The sequence below is a fragment of the Aphis gossypii genome, chromosome 2 (genome assembly GCF_020184175.1).
Source record: "Aphis gossypii isolate Hap1 chromosome 2, ASM2018417v2, whole genome shotgun sequence".
NCBI classification, from domain to species: domain Eukaryota; kingdom Metazoa; phylum Arthropoda; class Insecta; order Hemiptera; family Aphididae; genus Aphis; species Aphis gossypii.
The window spans coordinates 19,281,758-19,306,420 of record NC_065531.1 but is presented as its reverse complement, the minus strand read 5'-3'; the positions used below and the strand labels follow the sequence as shown (position 1 = coordinate 19,306,420).

Below are 24,663 nucleotides of genomic sequence, written 5' to 3'. Positions count from 1 at the left end.
ATTTAGAATTTTGCATATAAATAAATATAAAACTAAAATTTTAACAAGTGGTATTATGTCTTAAATAAAATAAATAATAATATAAACAAAAAGTACGCATTAACTAATTTTAAAGGCTATGAAAAAATTGTCCTTTTTATATAAATGTTATAAGGTTACATTTTTAGCCATTAAAATATGTAAGGCTGTTCTACTAAAAAATTATATAATTTAAATTTCTAAGTCAACAAAATAATATTCAATTTAATAGTGAAATAAGACATTTAGTACTGAATTTTAAATTACTATTTTATATATCTTTAGAATTCAAATGTAATTTTATCATTTACTTATAAATAAAAAATAAAATATATTTATTTACCTGAAGTTGAAGGGCACATTTTGTCTATTAGTTTTTGAGCTGCCATTTTAATATTGTTTAGTACTACTTTAAGTTCTTGAACAGGAGGTTTAACTAAAGAGCAAACTCTTAGAGCCCTTAGATTAGATAACATCCTTTTTTCAGTTTCTAATTCACCCAATTTTTCCAAGTCATTTGGCAAGTTATATATAACACTTTCCAATAATTCAAAAGTGTGATGTGATAGTACACTAGCAGCCATCTGTTAGTTTAAGATAAATATACATATATATTAGACTCAAAATAACACTGAAGATTTTAAGCTATAATAATGAATTAAAGTTACCTCCGGAAAAAAAGTTCTAACAAAATCATATATAACATCATTATTTAAACTTAGACGTTCCTCAATAAGTGTAGATTCCAAATAGTCCACAAAGTAATTATTTTTAGATAACAATCTTAAATACGGTAAGTTAGAACCCTTAAAAAAAAACAAAACATGCAGAATTAAGAATCATTAATTTTTTTTTAACTTTTAAGTGAAGGGTTAAAATTTGTTACAGCTATTTTATCATATAAATATAAAATATTTTATAGATAATAAAGGACATTTTAACAACTAAGTATTTAATTTAGAAGTATTTATTATAATATTTTAGAGGGGGTTGGGTTTAGAAGGTCAACAGCATAAACGCAACTAGGGGGGGTAGGTTAGGTAACCTAACCAAGGGGGGCTTATCCCCTCCCCCAAAACTAATGGCCCCTTCAAAATAAATTATTCAATTGATTCCTAAAATATTAATAAACCTTTAAAAATTCAGCTGTACTTCCCCCTTTTTTTTGGAAAGTTTTTAAAGTGTGTAATTATTTTATATTGCCTACCTTTCTATGTATGATTTATTTGAAATTCATAAGGCAATAATGAAAAAAGTTAATTTTCGTCTCATTCAGGAAAATTTATCTAAAAAAGTATCCTGAGATCATTTTGGAACAATCCACAGCCATCAACAACAGAAAAATTAATTCAAATATGTCAATAACTATTTTATGATGCATGTAAAATATATAATGAAAAGTAAATGTTGGTATTAATAGTATTTAAATTTTTAAGATGGTAGGGGGCATAGTCCCCCACAAGTTATTTTTGGTATTATATTGATGTGGGGCTATAGCCCCTCCCCCTAAACATTTGTGCTAGTTACGCCACTGGTCAACTTAAGAAATCTAAATAGGATTCTATGTTCTTTTTGCAAACATAATATGAAGAGTATTTTTCAGAGTACTTTGATAAATAAAACTCAAATAGTTTATGAGTTATAAATGTTTAAAATTTTGATAAGAATAGTAGACCAACATTTTGCAAGATATCAATACTTTGCTTAACAAAAACTTAAATACTTCAAGGCAAACTTTTCACATTATGGTTGTAAAAGAGTATAGTTTTCCATTTAAATTTTTAAACATTTTAATTTTATTTTTCCCCCTTAAAATATAGTAAAAAATTAAAAATTACTTATCATTTAAGATATTTCTAAATAGAAAAATGTTTGTATTTATATTTCTTTTACTATGAACATTTTATATTTATATGATGAAATAGCTGAAAAAATATTTTGAATCGCTCTGTATATACTTACATTCATATTATGTACATCGAGCCAAAACTTTGGGAAAAAAGTATGATGTAAAGGAATAGATTCATAACCAATCATTGCATTAAGTGCTACAAGAGGTTCAGTCAAACAGTCATTATTAACAGCAGTACGACACATCACATCAATAAAATCGTGATATGGTGCATAAAATGCAGATAATTCTGTATCATAATGAGGATCACAGCCCTAAAATAATTAAAAGAATTAGCATAATAGTTGAAAAATAAACATTTCTTTTAAAAATATTCTTACTTTAGTTAAGTCTAATTGGTTATGTGTTAAAGCCATTTGAACCATAGGTCTAATAGGCCTAGTGTTTGATTTTAAACTTAGCATGGGCACTTTATGTCCACGACGAGGAAAATATGGACCAATAGGCATACCATTATTACTGTCCATACATACAGCATGGCAATGTGTTAATATTGGTTGAAGTACATTAATAACTTCCATAGGCATTAATACAACAAGTACTTTAAGTAGATCTAAAAAATAATTATAGAATTAAATATAATAGATTTTCTTTATTATTTTAATTACAGTATATTTTTATTACTTATTCATTGGTTTATTAGTTAAATTAAACTTGAGCAAGTTGTAGGGGATAAATTTTTACTTCACTAATTTTAAACCATGTTTTAGTATTATTTTTGGTGGTTTAAAAATTATGAGATTTTGACTAGCTTGTATTTACAAATTACAATTTATTTAAAAAATAGATTTTTAATTTAAAATTAATAAATATTAAAGAAAAATATATTATGGAGAATTAGGAACATTTTTAATCTACAGGGTAGAATAAGTATAATGAACTTATGCAACATACTACTTGATAACTGTAACTATACTCTGTTCCCAGAGTTGGGCAGTATCAAAGATACAATTGTATCATGTATCTAGTATTGTGGAACATATTTTTTAAGTATCAAGTACATGTATCATGGTACATTTTTTAGAATTATTGTACCTTTTTTTGTCAAAAGATACAAGATACTATTATTGTAAATATTCAAATTGAATAAAACCAAGTAATTTGAATTTGATTTGCAGAACCTTCAAAATTTAAATAAATGAAACAATAGTGATCATTTTTATTGCGAGTGTAACATAATTACATATGAACGTAATTTGGTAATTTGTATACAAGTCACTTTATTTGGAACAGACTATAAATATTACTGTACTAATAATTATTTAACACATTGACTGCCATACGATTGCTGGCAGTCATCTGTAATTCTCAGATTTTATACATTTTTGACCACCGGGGCCCATAGTTCATATGACCACCGGAAACCATAAATATTTATAATATTAAATTTTTAGTTAGTTTTATATTATTAACTTTTGTATGGCGCTACAATAATGTACTAAAATAAGGACCATGGCGTAGCGGGTATCATTAGAATTTTTTTCAAATATATAGTATACAAATTTAGAAGGCATTGAAAAATATGCTTGGCATACAACAAATATCAATTAAATGATCACTGGCCATCATATAGCAATCAGCATATTAATTATAAAAATTGGGGTATAGTGTGGTAGTGTTTAAAAGCAGTTTCTAAATGGTGCTACATTCAAGCACTGCTGGCGTTACTAGCTCTCACGATAGGTGACCACCCAGGTTTTTAGTAAAAAATCCATGTCCATATATGTAAATTTGTGTTCCAAAAACTTATTGTTCTGTACTGTATTGTAATAAAAATTTCATAGTAATTTCTGAGACTTAGTAAAAATTAATAAAATTATGTATTAGACTTTTTACAGGGGAAAAATTAAATTTTCTACTATAAAATTAATTATTTTTAATTTTTAAAGATATTTATTTTAATTTAATAAAAGCAAATAAGTAAAGCACATATTGGCTAAATGATATTACCTAATACTGATTGTCTCATTTCTTTAGGATTGTATGTATTAAGTAATGTAACTAATTTTCTTAACAAATCTGGCCATTCTTTATAAGTCAATATTATAGTACGTGGTGTTTCTTTTTCAGTCAATTTGTTCTGTTCATGACTTTTTTGTAAACACTTTGTGATATCAACAATTAAGGCAAGCATATCAATTAAGTCACCAGTTACATGGCAAGCAGTAGCTTCATGGTACATGTTATGTAATGTTTGAAAACCCTAGAATACCAATTAATAACATAATATATTTAAAAGTATTTAATTATTACTTGGAAAATTAAAATTATTACTTCAAAACACATTTCCAAGCCACGGTTATGAATAAAATATAATTTATCCTCATCATTTTCCAAAAGAATTTTAGCAACTGGTATTAAAGTACCCCAGCCAGCTTTTCCATCTAAGTTTGATACATATAACTGTATTGTTTCTCTTCTATATTGGTTTATTTCAATAATTTCTTGATCAGTTGAATCCGGGAATTTTTTAATAAATAGTTGCAATAGTTTAAACAATTCATCAACAGCCTAAATATTTGAATAAATAAAAAATTATTAAAAAAGTAAAAAATATAAAATACTATAATTAGTTATCTTACAGCTGCATATTGAGTAGGGTGTGGAGAAATGTTCTTAAAAGCCCAACTAATATTTTGATGCCCAGCCAATTGCCTAGAAAATATTCTAGAATGTTGACAACATATTCTTAAAAGGCCATAATATGCTGGTAACATGGTGCGATTGAAAATTACCACTTCTTGGTCGTCATGATCAGCTCTAAAAAAGTCCTCATGAAATGATAAACTTACAATTATTAAAATGTATATTTTTATTTAAATTACTTACAAAATATAATTGAATGCTATATTTTTCACAAAGTACGGATCTTGAACAAGTATTTGCACATTTTCTATACAATCTGATAAAACATTATAGAATAACATCAATAAGCTTTGTTTGTTATGATGTATTGCTATGGCTGGTTCAGAAAGTTTTGGATGAAATAATTGCCAAAGTTCAACTAAATGTGGTCCAAACTGAAAATATTTAATAATTTAAAAATTTTAATATATAGTTTAGTGGTGTAAATTTTGATATTATTAAAATAATTTTAACATTTTCTATATAAAAAAATACATTATTTCTGCTTTTTAGTTAGTTTTGAATGTATCACTTAATTGAATAATACTTCTATATATGATATCAATTATCATGATAAGCAATGGATCAATTAAATTCCAATTTAACAATAAACTGTATGCACCAAAAATAATTCTGAACAAAGGTGTATTTAAGTCTTTACAATTATTACTTTCTAAAGATTTTGTTAAAAACTCAAATATTTATATATTTTTGCTAAATAAATTTCTAAAAAAGTCTTTGGAATTTCTATTTTATACCCTCAAAGAACAAATTAAATGAAAATTCTACTAGAAACTAACATCAACATTGATAATTGAAGTAAACTAGTGCTCTAAATATATACGATAGTTACAAAAAATGCATATTCCATTAAAACTGTATACTGAACTGTCTTTATATTGAAATCTATTATATTGTGTCAAAATAGTTTGAATATATTCTATAAATAAAAAAAAGTCTTATTAAAATATTTACCATTAATTTTTCTGTTCTTGATATCAAAAAATAATTGAGCAAAACAAAGTAGGCAGTTAGTTTAGATGATCCATGTTGGGTTGTATCTGTATATTCTTTAGCCATTTTTAAGAGATTTAAAAGAAATTTGAATATTTCATGCAGTGTTTCCTTTGCATCTGATGCCAATAATACTTCTTTTTGTAATGTACACATGCCCCTTGCTGATCTATATGCTTGTCGAAATTGAGTATTTGGAACCAATGATACCAATAACATACTGGCAGCTAAAATATATATTTTAATTAATAGTTGCAAACTTACATGTGTTTAATTTTTTTTAAATTGTTTCAATAATATTTAATATATGACTAATTTAGTTTAAAAGTTGGAATTTGTTGCATTTTTCTATTATACCATTGCTGTAAACATTTAACATATGTAAATATATATATATATATATTTTTTTTTTTTTTGATTATCCCTTTCAGGTGACCAAGGTAACCAGATAGCTAAGCAATAACTTGTATTGAATTATAGCTGTCAAGTAATAATCTATTCAGTATACTTATAACTGACATTAAAAAAGACATTAAGTTAAAGTGAAAAGGTTAAGTGTCAATTAAGACTAACCAGTAGAATTCTATCAGTTAACACAAAAGAAATTTTGTCGCTTAGTGTTATCAGACACTAACTGGAGATTGTAAGAACGGCCCTAAGTGTGTTAGTTTAACATAAATAAAATAAATGTATATATTTAGAAAAATAAAAATTGCAATAAGAATAAATTAAATATCCTGCTTTACGTTTTCGGGGAATTATTTAATAAATTATATAATTACAATTAATCTTGTTATGTAACCTCCTAACCTAATCAATAGTTAAAATTTCTAATATTTTTTAAATTACACAAACATTTAAATTTTGAAGTACCCTACTTGTATACAAAATTATTATGATTATGATTTTTTTATTATTTAAATTTGAGCTTCAGCTGCTTAGCCATTGGCTTAACCTTAGGTTTATATTCTATTTTTATGTAATATATTATATTAAAAAATTATTACTTAATTACTAAAAAATGATTTTTAAAAGTTTATTCTTTCTAAATATATAAATATTTTTTTAGTAATAAATCATATAAATAAAATTTATATAAACATATCAAATTTTATTACAATATTTTTAAACATAAACTAATTTATATATTAATTATTATTCAATTTTTTATTGCAAAATCAATGATTTTCTATAAATAATAGTACTGAAAATATTATAGTATAGTGAATACTAATAATCATAATTAATAATTTAAATACTTAAAAGCAAAATGTTTACCTGATCGAACTCGAGCATTTCCATGTGCTAATAAAAATCGTTCAACCCATGTGTCCATACCATTAAGTACCCAAGCAGATACTTGCTTGTTTCGAGGCACTTGGAGACCAAGCCATTCTAATGCTACTTGGGGCCCATTTTCAGTTGACTGCCATAAAAGTCTTAATATGAATTCAGTAAAAGATGGTAATCCACCATTACCACTAACACTACCTTCAGATAGTAAAGTTAACATTTTGAAAAATGGCTGAGTAATCTAAAGCATAAACATTATTTATATTTTTTATATTTATACTTCAATTAATTTAAATAAACACTCTTACTTCAGAATTATTAACATTTTTTTGTATGATATTTAAAATTTGGCTGATAATTTCATTAGCAAGTAAAGCATTCTTTTGTGATGAATCATTACGGCATAAAGAAAATATAAGATTTTTTGTCATGTGTAAATTTGTATTATCTTTCACTTGTTGAATTATAAATGGAAACCCCTAAAAATATTATTAAGCAATTATAAAAACATAATACTTTATAACACAAAATAAAACAAAGAATGGGAATAGATAGTCATTTCTGTGGTCAGTACATATCAGTGAAAAATGAATGGCTGGGAACAATGGTGTATCACTATGGTTGTATTACATAATTGGTATTCACTTTTTTACAAGTATTATTTTAAATTCCTCTTGGGTCCTGATAAATTTATAAAAGTGACTAAAAAGCCAAGTTACTTAAATATGATGACAAATTATATTATAAGATTTTGTTGACTGAATTGTGTCACTGCCAACCTGACGGTGTCCAGTTCTCTGTATTTTAGTATGTATTTTTAGATATATTCCATATATTCCAGAAATTCGTTAGATTTGATCGGTTACGACCAAAAATTAACCACTGTTATGGTAGATATTCGTTTGATAATAATAGCCAACCTCCTCTTATAACAAAATAATAATTTGATAACATATACCATTAATTAGGAGAAGTAATATTTATGGAGGAGATTATAAAATATAACTGTCTATTGGAGATGGTTACAAAAAATTGCGACAGGTTGGTAACCAAAGTGATCGGTTTGATATAACCAATTTCTTTTTTCATAACTGATTCCAATTTTAAAGGGAAATAGTCACCGATTACAAATAACAAATTTTTGTAGTCTTTTAAATGCCATATAACAAATATGGTAGGTGTTATGCCCTCTTTCCAAGAAAAAATTGTATTTATCATAGCATCTCTTTTCAGTCCAATAAATGTATGTACGCATGTGACATGGAAATAATTAGTTATAAAACATTCAATAATATACAATAATATCAGTAAATAAATTTAGTTAACCAGTCTTAAAAAAAGTCATGGGTGGGGTTGATATGATACCCAAATCTCCTACCCCCATAGTTATGCCACTGCACACAACACTTGGATATTCTGTATATAATAATAATAATAAATGTTACCTTCATTCCTTGTAAAACATACAAATCATTGTCTGATAGCTCTAATTGACCACTAATATTTCTTGATTTTTCTACCAATGAAACTACTAGAGCAATTAATTTTTCAAGAGATAAAGGTGGCTTATTTCGATCTGCATTTGACATTGGAATTATGTCTTCTTCTTCCTCTTCACAGTCAGCACCATTAATATTATTAGGATTATCATTCTATAAATTATAAACTTTATTTAATACACCCCTAAAAAAAATTTCCCTGTAAATATGAATGTTTAACTTACAAATTCATGTCCTTTTAAACTCAAGTAAAAGTTAACAACTGTAGTAATACATTGAATAGCTATCAGAAATTTGCTTTCTTCATCACCTAATTTACTAAATTCATGTAACATTGCAAAATATTCAGTCATATTACGAATACAATTTTTGATATTTTGTTCCATCTATAATATTAAAATTGAATGAATAATTAAATTTAAAATTCATTATAATTATTATCAGTTAAGTAAAAATGTAATAAATACTTACTAAAGATACTACTGTACGGATAAATGAAGTTAGACATGATACACAAGGTTTCATATATTCACTTTTATCATTATTCATAAAAGTATCATTGAAAAAACAAATATATGGCCTAAAATAAATATTATAAATACAATATTATTTATAATTAATATTTCTTTGTAATCTATATTTAAAATGTATGAAATTAAAATTAATGTTTGTAACTAATAGTTCTTATAAGTTGAACACAGATTTATATGCATAAAAGTATTGAAATATATTATAAATAAACAGAAAAAATTTGAAAATATATAATAATAGTTGACCTTTACCCAGCTTCGCCTGTGTGTATTTTTGTGTTTTTCATATTTAGGAGTATTGGTGTACGCGCGATGCATGAGATTATTTTTATCGACCAAGTTCTCAGATCAAATTCTTATCTATTCGACAGACAAAAAGGATAGGTGACAGGTAGCTGGAAAACTGCACGCTGCTGTGCGCTCGTGCCGTGCAGCACAATACATGGTAATGGCGATGAATAATTAAAATTGTTAATTACTCCACTAAAACGCAACATTTTTGAAAATCCTTTCTTATTGTACGGTGAAGATATGAGAAGAACCTCTATTCCAAATTTCAAGTTTGTACGTTGCGTAGTTTTTGAGTTACATCAATCAATGACTAAGTGGTTTTTTACCCTTTTAACCCCTTTAAAGGTTGAATTTCAAAAAATCCTTTCTTAATGGGTGTCTACTGTCTACATCACAAAACAAAACTACTGACCAAATTTCGCACTCATAGCTTTAGTGGTCCCAGCTAGGTGATGATGAATCACCCAGGACAAATCATTTTATATAGATAGATAACAGATAATAATAATAACAATAAAAACAGATACATTTTTACTGGATTAAAAATAGTATAAATATACAACATAAATGAAAAAATAAACTCATTTTAATATTTTTTTTAAACATTAAATATCAATGATAATTAAAACAAAAAGTGGTCAAGTGAGTACTGCTCTGCTGTATAATAGGTCATAATAATTAATGTATTAAATTTGAATCCAATGAGAGGTATCATTGAAATACAAAAAACCAATTATGAATGGAGATGATTTATCAACCTAGATTATAATTTCCAGTGGTTGATGAAAAAGGTGGTTTATGTTTTAATGACCTGAATACACCAAAATTTAAGTTCTTTTATAATTATTGTAAGCCAAACTTGTGGAAAATCTTGTACTAAATATTCAACTCTCTTAAATACTTATACAACAATTTTTATGAATTATAATTACAAAATAATTTATAAATATTCATGATTTTGACGAACTGTTGTCAATACTTGAACTTCAAATTTTAATAAAAAAATATATAATTTTTGAATTACTATAAGACTAAGTTATAAGGAACTTTGTATTCAATTTTCAAGTATTTTGATTAAACCAAAAAAATTGTTATCAATATTTATAAAAAAAAACTAAATAAAAACGAATATTTCAAAGGCCTATAAATAGCATTAAAATAAGTGAAATATTTAATTATGTAACGAAAATGCCAATCTAAATAACTGGTGAAATTTTCAAGTATCTACATCTTATACTTTTTGAATAATAACAAATATCATCATTCGTCATCAATTGAAGTTGTTAAGGCATACTTTAATACACGATGCAAAAGTGGAACATAATATACATTTACAAGATTAAAACTTTTATATTTTCTCTACATCAGAAATTCAGAACGATTTATCATAGAATGTTTTACTCGTCAATCAAATTTTTAATATGATACAAAATAATCTAAATAAATAATGCTTGTACTTTAAATTACATAGCCATTTTTCAAAACCTTAACTTAACTATCTGAAAATAGTATACTATAGTTACTTGGTCATATTAAATTTCATCAAGTTGAATCTATTTTCACCATATAATGCTATTTAATTTTTTAGAAAAAATACTATTTTATTTATAAAGTTACTCTTTTAGGATTTAAGCCTAGGAATAACATTTATTATTTTTTCTTATAATTTCAAAAAATGCATAACATTTTCTAAACATATTAATCTCTGTATCTTACATATGAATTATGGTGTGCATCATTTGGCTTAACGACTTTTTAAGTATTTAATACAAATTTTCATTAAAATATGTAAAAATATGTAAAATAATATTTTTTTTACAAATTATATAATTAGTAGGATACTATAATTTGTAAATATTATTTACTAAGATCCAAAAATATGCAGTTGCATACAAATCTGTACTCTAATTAGAAGTTTATAAAATATTTTAAAATACCTTAAATATTTAAAATGAATATTACCTAGTTTGCTGAATTACATGCATACACAATTTAAGAAATGTCTGTCTTATTATTTGATTTGGACATTTAATAAAAATCTTAAGTGGCCACCATCCATCAACACTCATTTGTTGTAGAAACCATTCAGAACCCGATTGTGAAGCACTAAACTGCTTAGTTAACAAGTCTGTCCATTGCATTAAAGTAGACTAAAAATTTAAAATTCAATATAAAATACTAAAACAAACCAGAATAAATGAGAAATACTTACACGTTCTTTAGCATGTATATAAGTTTCCAAAAAAAAAGCTGAAGTTAATTTTGTAGCAAGTTCAGCTAATTCATCTGTATCTTCTAAAGATTGAGGAATACATGCACATATTTGCCACATAAATCTAAGAAAATTTTGAATAAATATTAAATAAAATTGCAGTTTGTTAAATAAAATACTAAACAACTTACTGAAAATAAGCACTTTCAAATATATTTTTATCTTGTAAAAATTGTCTATTATCTCTCCAAATCCATCCTTCTAATTCACTACTTAATTTTATTGGTGGACACATTTCTATATCATTAGAAGTATTATGTTCTTCAATTTCTGGATCTGTTGGCTTAACAAGTTCATAAAATAACATATAAGCACTGTTTGTTTTTTCAAAACTCAAGTCCATGTACTTGTCTGTTACTGAATCATAGGTTTTACTCTAAAATAAATAAATTGTTTAAAATTTAAATGGCAAATTATATAAGTTGCTATACAAATTACCGTCATTTCTCCACCAAAGCATTCAGCTGCTAACTGGCTAGCATCAAACAATTTTACTTCTGCATCATTGAATAAATACCATTGATCAGTACTTGGTGTTTGAGACTTATTTGTACGTTCTCGGTTTCGTATAAAGCTATAATAATGACCCCCATCTGCTGTTCCTGTATGAACTGTAACACCAATTAGTTCATATTGATAGTTTTCATCCAATCGCTCTGTTCCTTTATTTTCATTCATTTCTTTTTCTTCCAGATAATGCTGAGGCATCAAGTGTTTTTCAACATACCCAGACATGTCAAGTATCATGGGAAATGAAAAGTGGGTGTTTACTTTTTCTTTCATCATAGTTACCATATTAAATGTATATCTCATTGTATTAAAACAAAGAATTTGTGGTAATTTTTTGAAACAAGCCCTGAGAAATAAAATGCATTAGTATTATATAAAATTAAAAAAAAAGTAAGCAAGTAGGGTGGCAACTAGTAATAAAAATTACTTCGAAATTGTGTTCCACATTTTTCAGGGGTACATATGAATAGCGGCCTAGATTTTTTTTACTTCAAATTTTATTAATTAAACATTTTTTTAAAGTTTTGAATTCCAACGAATATTCTTTTTTAAATTATAACAAAAACTCTAACATCATTGTATATCATTCAAACAAGTAATTTTGTCCAAATTTTAACTTTATATTTCTTAGATTGTATGGTATCAGTATAAACTACTATTTTGTATTAAATTTTCAAAACTTAAGATATAAAAATAAAAGTTGAATTTCTAACTAACAATGCTTAAATAGGTCAAAATATTGTGAATATTTTATCATTAGTATCAAATAATAATATGAACATTTTTTTTTGTTTTTCCAAATTATAAAATATACTTTTGAGAATTTTTTACTTTTAACCCACTCTCCTCATTAAGTACCAACTAGATTAATATTTCTACCAGAAATCACCCCTAATTGTATTGCTCCAAAAATATAGAAAAAAACCCACACCATGTAATTATTGCTTTACTCAGAATTTAAAATATAATGACAAAAAAAATTATAAAATTTGTAGTTACCTTTTTTCTGCACGAACTTTCTTCTCACACTGAGAACAAGTATACATATTATCCCCATCTAAAGTATCTTTTAATGTAACTTCATCGAGAGATTCATACAAATTTCTCATATCCGCTACTTGACATCTTACAGTGTAAAACTCTTCTAAAGTTCTACTAACATGGTCACAATCCTAAATGTTTCAAATTTAATATATATTATATAATTTAAAATTATAACTTCTTTTAAAATTATTTACTGTTAATATTTATTTATACTATGGAATTATGTATAGACAGTAAATTTACAAGAAAATAATAAATATAAGCAATAAAATTTTTTTTTAATGTAATAAAGCATTTAACAGCTTATATATTATTGATGAAAATTAATTTTATTTATTAAATTCAGGGATAATTAATATTTTATGATGAAAGGTAGAGAAAAATATATACAAAATTGATAAGCTTTTAATAAGTAACAGCATTAAAATTTTACTAAGAATTATAAAAATTATGTGAATGTACCTATTATCAATAATATAAAATTGTATCATAATTCATAATCATACTAACCAATGAAACAACATTATTGCTAATTACACCTCCAAACAATGTTTTAACAAGTGTTTTTAATTCAGGAGTCATTTCTTCTAGTTTAGATACAAGGTCAATAAAAAATTCAGCCATGTCCTTTTGTTCACCAGTATTTAAAAGTTGTTGATCCATTGTATAAACTTTACAAAAGCTACGAGGATTATAAGTTTTTCTTTCGCTTTCCTGGAATAAAATAATATTGTAGTTAAATATAAGCATTTATTTATACTTAATTTCTTATTACAACATTGTTCAATTAACTGATTGGTTTTCATAATTTTCAACTATAAATTATAGAATAAGCACTTTTAAAAACTAATCTTAAGATATTTTTTTGACTCAACTAAAAACTATACAGGGAAATTCAATTATTTACAATTAACTTTCAAAAAATAGAGAAACTACAGTTAAATGTGGTATTGTGATTATAATAATTTTCAAAAGAGAAAATTCACTCTAATAGTTTGGAGACTAGATATAGATAGTGAGTGTTATACTTTATGAACCGTAGATACTTAGGACTCTCTCAAATTAATATGATGTTAAAAAGAGATAAGGTACAAAATAATATAAATGTTTGATAATATCTACATACAAAAGGGAATTGGAGGGTGAATACTGGAAATGCATAGGGGAAAGATCCCTGTCAGGGAACAAGTTATAAAAATGTTAAAAATAAAGTTAAGATTACTAATTTATATCTAAAAACAAAAATAGCATCACTATTTCACTATAAAAGCGAACAATCTATAGCAGAATTTATTTTAAGAAATATATTTAAATTGTGAGTAAAAAAAAAAATATTTTGTAAGTAAAATACATATTTATAGAAATTATGAAAAAATAAAAGAGAGAGAGAGTGATAGGATATGAAGACAGTTCTCAATCTGAGATACACAAGAAGAAATTAAAAATATTTCAAACATTGTTGTCAATAACAAATTTTCTTTTAAATAAAATGTAAAAAAATAAATAAAATAACTGAAATTTTGATTCCCTGTAGTCTAGCACATAAACACAAAACAGAAAAAAATAAAATGTGAATATTATCTTGAGATCATTGGGTGAAACGAAAATTTTTTACACATTTAAAATATGTGTTTGTCAAGGTACACAATTCTAATATAATCATTTATACTAAAAATTATTATTATATTTAATCATACCAATAAATAAGCGAACATTCTCTTTAGCTCGACCAATATGGATGCATGTTTATTAGACTCATCACATTTTGCTTCAAGTATAGATCGTCTTGCTTGTGGCATCATAAATAAATGCTGCATACAAGAGGCCATATAACAAGTGGCACCAAGATTTGTTAAACCAACATACCCACAACTAGATCGACCATCATCATGAGGCCAATAATCCCATAAATATGGAAGTCGATTTAAATCTACAAAAATATTTATAAAAATCAATTAAGTTCACAAAATTATCCTTAAAATATTTACCATTACTATGCTGTTCTAATAATTTTTTGTATAAATATTCATAGTTTTTGGGAGTTTCTTTTACTAATTCAACTAATAAATCATAAGCTGAAGATCGAGCACTTTCAGATTTACATTTAGGCAACTGTCGATTCTGAGGATCAGGCAAAGCAAACAAGAACTCAAAAACCTAAAATTTTAAAGTATAAATTATATACATATATTTAAATATAAATTTATCAATATGTACCGTGTCTAAAACTTTATGACTATGTTTACTAAATTTAAAAGGAGGTTTATGTCCCAGTATATTTGACATTAAATTTAAGAGTCCAATTAAACCATCATCCTGGAGGCCACTATAATGTGTTTCAATAAAATCTCTAGATGCAATTGATTCCCAAACACGTATTGCCAATGCTTCAATATCAATAATACATTTTGGTGGAAATTTAATACTTTCTAAAATAATAAAAAAAATAGATTACATATTTATTTAAATAAAATTATTTTTATCCATTTACCTTGAATGATGTCATTTGGTAAGCAATTAACAAGTCGACACATAAGCCAAAAATAATCTCGGCAAGCTGGTCCATAATTAAGTTTATCTTCATCAGTAATCCTCATTGAATTCTAAAATACAACATAATTTATTATAGTATGTTTTTAAACTTATAAATTAAATTAAAATTACTAACTTCATGTCTTATATTTTGTGGTTGCATGCATTCAGCCTTATCTAGGAACTTAATTAACTGAGATAAAAGTAATGTAGCTGCGGTACGATTTGCTGGAGGTACAGCGCAAAGTCGATATAACGCAACACATATTTCATGTCTAACTAATGGATCTGGATCTTCAAGAACGAGATTGCAAAGCCACATGGAGAATTGATTAGATTCTAAAAGTGCTTCACAAATACCATTTACACTGTGAGACCACGATAAAACTAAAGTCATTAAAAAATGAATAACTTGAGCACGACCCCAAAAGCCAGTTTTTATATCTTTAGGGTGTCCAGGATAAGATAACTCATTTAAAATACTCATCAATCTAGGTATCACCAAATCTATCTTCATAAGTTTTAACATTTCCTTAAAATAAAATTAAAAATATAAAGCAAAATTAAAAATATCTTTATAATATATTTAAAAAAAATTACTTTGTTAAGTTTTGGCACAACTAGATTAGCTTGCTTTTTAATGTGTGATTTTCTTGGCCGAAAATAAGGATCAAAACCTAGTCCTTCAAATTGATCTAACTGCCGCCTATCATTTGGTGACACACCAAGTTGACAAAGTAATTTAAGTAAATGAGCCAAGCAATCTTGATGCCATTCACTGTTACCCTGAAGTGTACCTAATATTGTTTTATAATTTATTATTCGATATAGATTTTATTTTGATACTATTTTTTATAAGAAATCAACAAGATAACTTACCGGATAACAAAATAGTAAAGAGATGTTCTAAACCTCCTTTTTCAATAAAATATTCACCCCAAGAATTAGATAATCCATTTGTTGATACCTATAAATAAAGTTTGATTTTTTTTTTTTTTAATGGAATATGATTTTTTTTAAGAACATGATATTTTTTGTTATTTATACATACCTCTAACATCATTTCATCTTCATCTGAATTTTTTTCAACACCTACCTGAACTAATGACTCGACAATATATAATGAATACATTAATTTTTGTAAATTTGATGGATCTAAATCTTTTTTTAACCAAACTTGACATTTTTCTTTTGATTCATGAGTCGGAAAGTGTTTAAAACATTCTAACATTGAAGGACTAGTTGGAAGAATAGTCAAAATATCCCAAACACTTCTTGATAATACTTGAGCTTTTCCGTGTAATAATTCATTCTATACATAACAATAACATTGAAATTTAAAACCAATTGATTTTTAATATTTTAAAATTAAGCTAGTTTTTATGTTAAATAATATTATACTAATCATATCAAGCTTTTATTGCCTTAAAGAACAAATTTTATTTTACTTAAGTTAGGAATCTCCCATAAATAAAAATTAATATATTTTAATTTAATAACGATAATTTTATATTATTAATTGACAATTATCAAAAAAAATTATATTCTATTAATCATTTAATACAATTTTATGGAATACAGTATAAAAGAAAAATTTAATTTTTTTTTTAAACTGTTTAAAATAGTTTATTTTTAATTAGGTGTTTATCTAATTAATAGTTTTTGACGTGTTTTGTTCTAAAATTAATATAAATGACATTTTTGATCCATATTATTTGGTTAGATATATAAATAAATTACTTCTTCTTCATCAATTGTTTTCATTGATCCAAGAGTATGCATGAGACCAAACAGTACTTCAAAGTTTTTAGGCTGCAAAAGCAATAATGTCGGTGAACTCTCTTTAGTTGGTACAAATTGCGTAGATCCTGGTAAATCTTGGTCACCAAGTTTCTTCTTACGAGAAGTACTCAATGATAAGTATATTATCTAAAATAAATATTTAAAATAATAACTCATCACCTAGATCATCACAAAATTATTTACTTGGTTATCTTTTAATCCAGTTTCTTGAATGGTTTTTTCATCAAAATCTGATGTTATTTCTTGGCCTAATGCAATCATTCGTATATTACCATCTGAAGATATTTTTTGAACAGCTAAATTATCATTCTGACTTTCCCACCAATGAGCTATTTCAGCTCTCATATCAGCTATATAGTCTGTACTAGGCATGTCAAGAGTTAATTTTTCATCTAACATAGCAGGACTGATATTTAATCTAATAGTTGCTGCATTTTTATCATTCTGAATTACATGGCTCATAATACCATGTCCTTCTAAAGTCCATTTTCTTAAATGATAAGCATACTTTCTCTTAAATGTTTCTAAATGAGTTTTTAAAAGTAACAAAGCCCGTTGTATATAAAGAAGACTGGATTCTTCTTTATCATTTAAAGTATCAGCAGCTACAGACAAATTTGATACACACTCACTAATAAACTTGTCTTCCTTATCAAGTTGTAAATTCATCATATAATAATTGTTTATATACTGTATAGCAGCCATGCTTACATCTAAAATCAAATTGATTTAATAATTAACATATATATATATATATCATAGCTAAAACAACATTGCATTAATAAGAATTATTTATAAATTAATTAAATTGGCAAATATCATCACCCAAAATTCTACTTCTCCAAAATTGTTTGTTTAATGTTTGTAGTTCAGATAAACACAATAAATAATGCTTAAAAACATCAGTAACTGATTGATTTAGATCTCAAGTGTTCAAATTGATATTTTTAAATATATAATGTAGCAATAAGAATATCAACGGTAGCTGTATAAATTAATAATATTCAAGCACTCAAGCTATTAAGGCAATATAGAATAGAAATATGTAACACTTTAATTCCTAAAGCAGCATCTATAACTACGATCTTCCTTAGGGATAGGAACAATAAATTTCAAATATTTAAACTCATATCTTAAATCTTATTTAATTTTTTAAAAATATGATGATAATATATTTTGAATTATAATAGCAATATACTACTTAGGGTTCAATGTTCTAAGGTTTTTGATATTGATACTTTAAAAAACAATAATAATAATTTGCTATTTAAATATCTAAAACTCTTGATTATCTTCTAATTTATCAGTTCAAATTTAAAATCAAAGTTAATTTTGGGCTATTCATGTTTCATTAAGTTTGAGGATTTTGAGAACCACACAAAATAGAAAAACTGTCACTTAGGACATTTTTATTTTTTACTAGTCAACTTTTAAAAAATAAAAAAAGATAGATTAACATTATAACAATTAGAACAATAAGCATGAAAACAAAGCACAATTAAAAATGTTGATAACATTAAACATAAAATTTAATCAATGTTAAATACATTGAGTTAGTTTTTATTTATTTTAGTTTTAAATAATACTGAACAATAATGTAGTTTTTATACTAACCATTATTTGATGCTTTTAATGCAATTCTTGATAAGTGTTCCATAGCAGCTGCATGTCCATTTCTTGCTAACAACAAATAATCACTGGATACCTGTTGTTGAGCCATATTACATAGTTGTGTAAATAAGCTGAGAGCAGTCATAGTATAACTTTCTGGTGCTAATGATAACAATTTTTCACAGTACAAATGTGTCAAAGTTTCAACATTAAATGTATGTTGTTCCCGACAACGGACTTGACGTAATAACCAATTAAATAATTCATCTCGACAAATTTCATCAGATACCAAACAATTCCATAATGTATCCAGTTCATCAATAGTTAGCCTAAATAGTTCAATTTTTATTAATCAATGTTAATTAAATTGTAATTTTGTACTCACTTAATAGTATCTGGAAGTCCAATTGAAGAATATATATGAGTCAAAAATTGTAACCTAGCTTCTATATGAATTTGATGAGAGTAAAATCCTGAATCTTCAAATGAGTTATCGGCATGTTGTTTACAATACTCCCGAAAATTGTTAAATACTCGATCAATCATACTGTGATGTTTAACAGCCCAGAGAGTCACCTGACGGGTATCCATCCCAACATTAAGGTTAGCTAATGAAGCTCCTCGGAATTGATGAAACGATGCAAACAGCTTAGGTAATAATCTTAATGAAATAACTACAGATCTAAAACAAAATACATATAAGTAAATTATACATTCTAATAAATAATGCATACTACAAACAAAGTCGTCTTAATATACAAACACTAATTAAATAAATTATTTTGACATTTTAGTAGTTTTAGGTGCAACATCAATCATTTTTACCAATACTACAACAATATTATCTTGTTATTTTTTAAAAATGAAACGTAAAAACTAAAATAGATTTAACATATTTGAACATACTTATTTTTTTGTATATTCTCTAAACAGCCTTCAATAAATTTCATTCGGATAGCACGATCAGTATTAAAACATACTAAATTAAACAATGCTTTTTCTGCTTCCAAAGCTAATGATTCACCCAAGAGTGTCTGAAAAAATAATAGATATCTATAATTACTAAAACACATTTATAAGTGAATAATAACATTTTTTTAACATATTCAATATTTGAATTTAAATATAAGAATTTAAGGAAATTAATTTTAAAATAAATCATTACATAATAAATTTATTTTATAAGATTTAATAAAAATTAATACATTTTTAATTCGTTATTTCAATCGATGAATATTTCGTAGACTAAAAAGGCTAAAATGTACATAACTATAAAGTTTAACTATACAAAAATTAAAATATTTTAAATTGTTTAATTTATTTTAGAATATATTATTATTTAAGTAATTGGAAAATACATCAAGCAATCATATGCTAAAAATATCTTCAACATTTTTATTTATAATTTTTCATAGCTTCTTATTGAAGGATCGTTTTCATGGCACTGTGTAATTCGATTCTATTATACGGCATAACATGTTGGGAAAGCACCAACAGAACAGACATAAAAAATACATTGTATAATACACAAAAAATGATTGTAAGAGTCTCATACTCCTTACCATTAAAATACCCGTCAGAAGAATTATTTTATTATACTAAAATATTATCTGTTTATAAATTATACTTAAGGCAAATTTTAGTAAAATCCATATAGAACCATACACTCAATACTACAGAAATAATAGACAGAAGAACAAGGAAATATATTAATCCAGCATATACTTTTTTAACTAGTTCTAGAATTTATCCTAATTACATGGGGAAAACTATTTTTAACAATTTAAATAATGAAGTTAAGAGTCTAATAAAAATTTCATGTGAAAGTCAATCCAATAATACCAATGATATAATTAATGTAATTAGAAAAACTCAAATAAAAAAGGCAATAAATAAAATAGTAATCTTGATGATGTGTGTATCAATAAAATCATAAAAAGTCAATATATATAAACATAATATTGTATATTATATTAATATATACCTATTAATATGTAATGCTGATGTTAATTTTTGTTTCTAAGTCTATTTTATCATGTTATTTTATTTAATTATATCATATTTTATTTGTATAAGTATTTTACTTTAAGCAAATTGTAATATCGTTGATCTCCATATACCAGATACGAGCATATAGCTCAGTTGGTATACGGATCAGCTATTAATTATTATTAATGTATTTTATTGTAATTATTTAATTGAAATTGTATTGGCTGAATAAAAAAAATAAAAATATAAAAATATAAAGAACCAAACCCAAAATAGTAATTCAAAATTTATCTTTTTATAGCTTCTTTCATATTTTCTGAAAGAAATTCCAATACTTAAATTAAGTATTTGAAAAAAAATTGCAAAGTTAAAATTGCACTTAATGTAATTATAGATATTATATAATTTAAACAGAAATTTAAAATAATTAATTTATCTAGATATAATATATATATATACATGAAAATAAATAGATACAAAAAAATTATGAACAAAAATTGTTTATACATTACTCACAATATTATCATCTTGAAGTAAATCCCACAATAAAGTTGAACCAGGTTTACAAACATTTTCTATATTGAACTGGTTAGATATTGTTGTAGTTATATTTTGAGTACAAGGATGCACATTTTTACTGGTTTGAAAATTAGAATGGAATGCCATATGGTTTAACTGTTGTGTTGATAAGTGAGTCTGAGCACGTGCAGCAAGTTGCAATAATTCCTCGTCACAGCCAGAATCCTCTCCATCAAAATCAGCCATATTTTTGTCAGATTTATTTGACATACGTGATGACATACTGTTCTCATCTCCACTATAATCTTCTAGCATTTGTCTATTTATAAGTGTAGATGGTACTTGCTGGTCTGAAGTAGTATCAATGGGTGATATTCCAATTTCCATGGCTTCCATTGATTCACTATCTTCATCTTCAATATCTTCATCTTCATCTTCATCTTCCTCGTCATCGTCTTCTTCGCCTTCAGATTCAGAATCATCTTCAGTACAATCAGTTCTAATACATCTCATTTTAAGATTTCGTATTTTTTTGTCTAAAACATTAAAAAAAATACAATTATAAAAATAATAGTTACTATAATACTCAGAAAATATAGTTTACGGTTATTAATTTTTCCTCTTGGTTTTTGAAGTTTGCTTCCTTTTACTAGTTTACAATGATTTATTTGAACTTTATCTGAATCTTCATCACTAGAGTTACATGGTTTCATAACTCTCATTCTTGTATCTCTCATTGCTTTCTTTCTGACACAATGCCTTATTTTGCACATACCTAATGGTTTAGATGGTCTAATAATATCTTTTTCATTAATATCAAAATCATCATCTATTTCTTCTATTTTTGCTCCTTCTAAAACTAATGATTCTAAAAAAATATATAATTTACAATAAAATATATTTTTTTTTTCAAAAATTCTTACCATTATCAGAATAAACAAAAATGTTTTCTTTTTTAGGTTTTTTCCTAGGAGTTGGACCATCGCTCATATCACTTCGTTCATCACTAGATTCACCCTCAGAATTGCTATTAAGACTAGCACTATTTTCTGATGTACTCATATCATTAGAACGCACTATTCTACGGCCATCACGTATACTTACAATCCTTGACATTTTTGGAATGGAAAATTCATGACTTCGTGCTGTAGTTGCCATACTTGACCAAATAAATTTGGTAAGAGCTGATGCCAAAAATAAGCTCTATAATACATAAATAATAAAATAATATTTTGTAAATAAACAGAGTTCATATTATCTTATTTTATATATTAATTTACTTGTTCAGTATGCTCTTTTGGTTCTAATTTTCTTAGTAAATGATATAAGTGTAAAACAGGAGCAGGTTCTAAGTGTTTGATAAAACCAGGTAATAAATCAAAAACTTGTTTACTACAATGTTTTAACTGTGCTGCTTGCCAAATTGTATCAATATGTTCATTAGTAATTTTACCTTCTGAAGCTAAAAAATTAAGTGTAATACTACACTGTTTAATTACCTAAAAATACATACATTTTCATTAATTTAGTTTTAATTTATCAAACAAATCTCTACACAACATACTTCAACATGTAAATTTGGCCCAAATACATGAGATATAATTTTACGATGAACAAGCCAAGTTGCTAAATTGTGTCCAATCTGTTCGATAGTAACCATATCATTGGATTGTGATGATGTTGATAATGTTGCTGCAGTCACATGAACAAGTTCATTTAAGGATCCTATATGGCTATTGATTTGAGATATTCCTGCTAGCCTCATCGTTAAAGTCGGGGATGTAAAATACTTAAATGCCAATTCAAGACCATCTTTATCTAAATTAGAAGTATGTCCATCCTTGTTTGAACTCCACATAAAATCTATTAACAAAATTAACATAAGGTTTTTTGTGAATTTTTTACAGCGTTAATTTAAAAATAATATACTTACCAGCCATAGTTTTAGCTGCAGGAGTTCTCAATTCCTTATCAGATAAGTTACACATAAACCTTAGAACTTTTGACCTCAATGGAACAAATACATGAACATTTGTATGATAGTTTAGCCATAGTTTTACATTACAAGCAAGTATAACAATTGGATTTGCAATAGTTAATGGCAATGATTCATAATCAAAACAAGACATAATTGCTTCCAAACCACCAACCCTAAATAAATTAAATGCTGGGTTTACAAAATATATGAAAGAATTAAATAAAATAATGTACCGGCAAAACATATTGACAGTTCTTAAAAGTAATAATGGCATATCGATTTCTTGAACATCGCAATAATGATTCATTGCTGAAACTTCTTGTTGAGTTACTTCTTCTGTCTTGTAATGTGGATATTGTTTTACAGCCACATACAATGGAAAATTCATTAAAAAAACTTTTGTCATGAGATGTAACGGCTTTTCCATCTCTGCTAATGTCCATTGCAATTCTACAAAAAAATATTATAAAAAATGTAGTGTATTAAAATATGTAAATAAACACATAAATATGATAAAAGAAAATTGATAAATAAACACTTAACTCATATATTTATTTGATAATCAATACAATATATATTATATATCATTAAGATTTAAATTTTTAAAAAAAAAATGAATAATTCACCTTCGTCTTTGAAATTTGCTAGTAAATTTTCCCATTTACGACTACTTTCAGCATCATCATCGTCACGAGCTGGATAGATAATATTATCTTGTCCTTTATAAGATTTTAACAAATTAGTCATTAACAAAACAAAACATTGTGTAATCCATTGAAACTGTTCATAGTTTTTTCTATCTTGAAATCCACCAAGGCATTGCCTGTTAAAGAAAAAAAATTAGTGATAATGTTAATCTTTAATAATTGTTTGCTTACCTTTGCATAAAAGCCTGAACAAAAACAACCAATTGATTAACTTCAGATTTAGAGAGAATTACACAACTAAAGTCATTCTTAGCACTAGCATCTCTATCTGTAAGAAAATTAACAATTAAAACCAGATAAAAGTTTATTTTAGGAGATATTTATAATACATACATGGTTTTAATAGCTTTGAAAACTCTATACATGTCTCACATTCACACATTTTTTTAGTGTACGAGCCAGTGTTTTAAGGGATGTATGTATAACACATAATTCAATAAAAATCACTCATCAAAATTAATAAAAATTTACGAAAATTTAGGAAAACAAAATGTACACAAAATTACTATATACATA

General features: G+C 25.6%; 1 protein-coding gene across 4 annotated transcripts in view; it reads right to left on the bottom strand.

Moving 5' to 3' along the window:
• The window catches only part of LOC114129576 (ubiquitin carboxyl-terminal hydrolase puf), a 25,646-nt gene extending 983 nt beyond the window's left edge, over positions 1-24,663 (bottom strand). The window contains exons 1-43 of one of the 4 annotated variants that reach the window (XM_027994360.2): positions 24,481-24,663; positions 24,319-24,415; positions 24,067-24,263; positions 23,674-23,890; positions 23,396-23,613; positions 23,027-23,325; positions 22,743-22,961; positions 22,386-22,665; positions 22,067-22,330; positions 21,460-21,998; positions 19,861-19,988; positions 19,340-19,636; positions 18,958-19,283; positions 17,527-18,056; positions 17,281-17,469; positions 16,592-16,852; positions 16,420-16,507; positions 16,141-16,337; positions 15,677-16,072; positions 15,500-15,611; positions 15,226-15,437; positions 14,997-15,165; positions 14,706-14,938; positions 13,519-13,722; positions 12,964-13,136; positions 11,893-12,310; positions 11,586-11,830; positions 11,395-11,518; positions 11,145-11,332; positions 8,833-8,941; positions 8,586-8,747; positions 8,308-8,514; positions 7,171-7,341; positions 6,848-7,103; positions 5,531-5,796; positions 4,760-4,950; positions 4,513-4,690; positions 4,205-4,441; positions 3,881-4,133; positions 2,251-2,483; positions 1,981-2,184; positions 687-824; positions 362-602 (exon numbers count right to left, since the gene is read on the bottom strand). In XM_027994360.2, coding sequence (XP_027850161.1) covers positions 362-602; positions 687-824; positions 1,981-2,184; positions 2,251-2,483; positions 3,881-4,133; positions 4,205-4,441; positions 4,513-4,690; positions 4,760-4,950; positions 5,531-5,796; positions 6,848-7,103; positions 7,171-7,341; positions 8,308-8,514; positions 8,586-8,747; positions 8,833-8,941; positions 11,145-11,332; positions 11,395-11,518; positions 11,586-11,830; positions 11,893-12,310; positions 12,964-13,136; positions 13,519-13,722; positions 14,706-14,938; positions 14,997-15,165; positions 15,226-15,437; positions 15,500-15,611; positions 15,677-16,072; positions 16,141-16,337; positions 16,420-16,507; positions 16,592-16,852; positions 17,281-17,469; positions 17,527-18,056; positions 18,958-19,283; positions 19,340-19,636; positions 19,861-19,988; positions 21,460-21,998; positions 22,067-22,330; positions 22,386-22,665; positions 22,743-22,961; positions 23,027-23,325; positions 23,396-23,613; positions 23,674-23,890; positions 24,067-24,263; positions 24,319-24,415; positions 24,481-24,529 — 9,715 coding nt within the window. In that variant the 5' untranslated portion in view covers positions 24,530-24,663. The remainder of the gene's footprint in view (positions 1-361; positions 603-686; positions 825-1,980; positions 2,185-2,250; positions 2,484-3,880; positions 4,134-4,204; positions 4,442-4,512; positions 4,691-4,759; positions 4,951-5,530; positions 5,797-6,847; positions 7,104-7,170; positions 7,342-8,307; positions 8,515-8,585; positions 8,748-8,832; positions 8,942-11,144; positions 11,333-11,394; positions 11,519-11,585; positions 11,831-11,892; positions 12,311-12,963; positions 13,137-13,518; positions 13,723-14,705; positions 14,939-14,996; positions 15,166-15,225; positions 15,438-15,499; positions 15,612-15,676; positions 16,073-16,140; positions 16,338-16,419; positions 16,508-16,591; positions 16,853-17,280; positions 17,470-17,526; positions 18,057-18,957; positions 19,284-19,339; positions 19,637-19,860; positions 19,989-21,459; positions 21,999-22,066; positions 22,331-22,385; positions 22,666-22,742; positions 22,962-23,026; positions 23,326-23,395; positions 23,614-23,673; positions 23,891-24,066; positions 24,264-24,318; positions 24,416-24,480) is intronic. The other 3 variants (XM_027994361.2, XM_027994362.2, XM_050201471.1) reach the window with 3 other exon arrangements.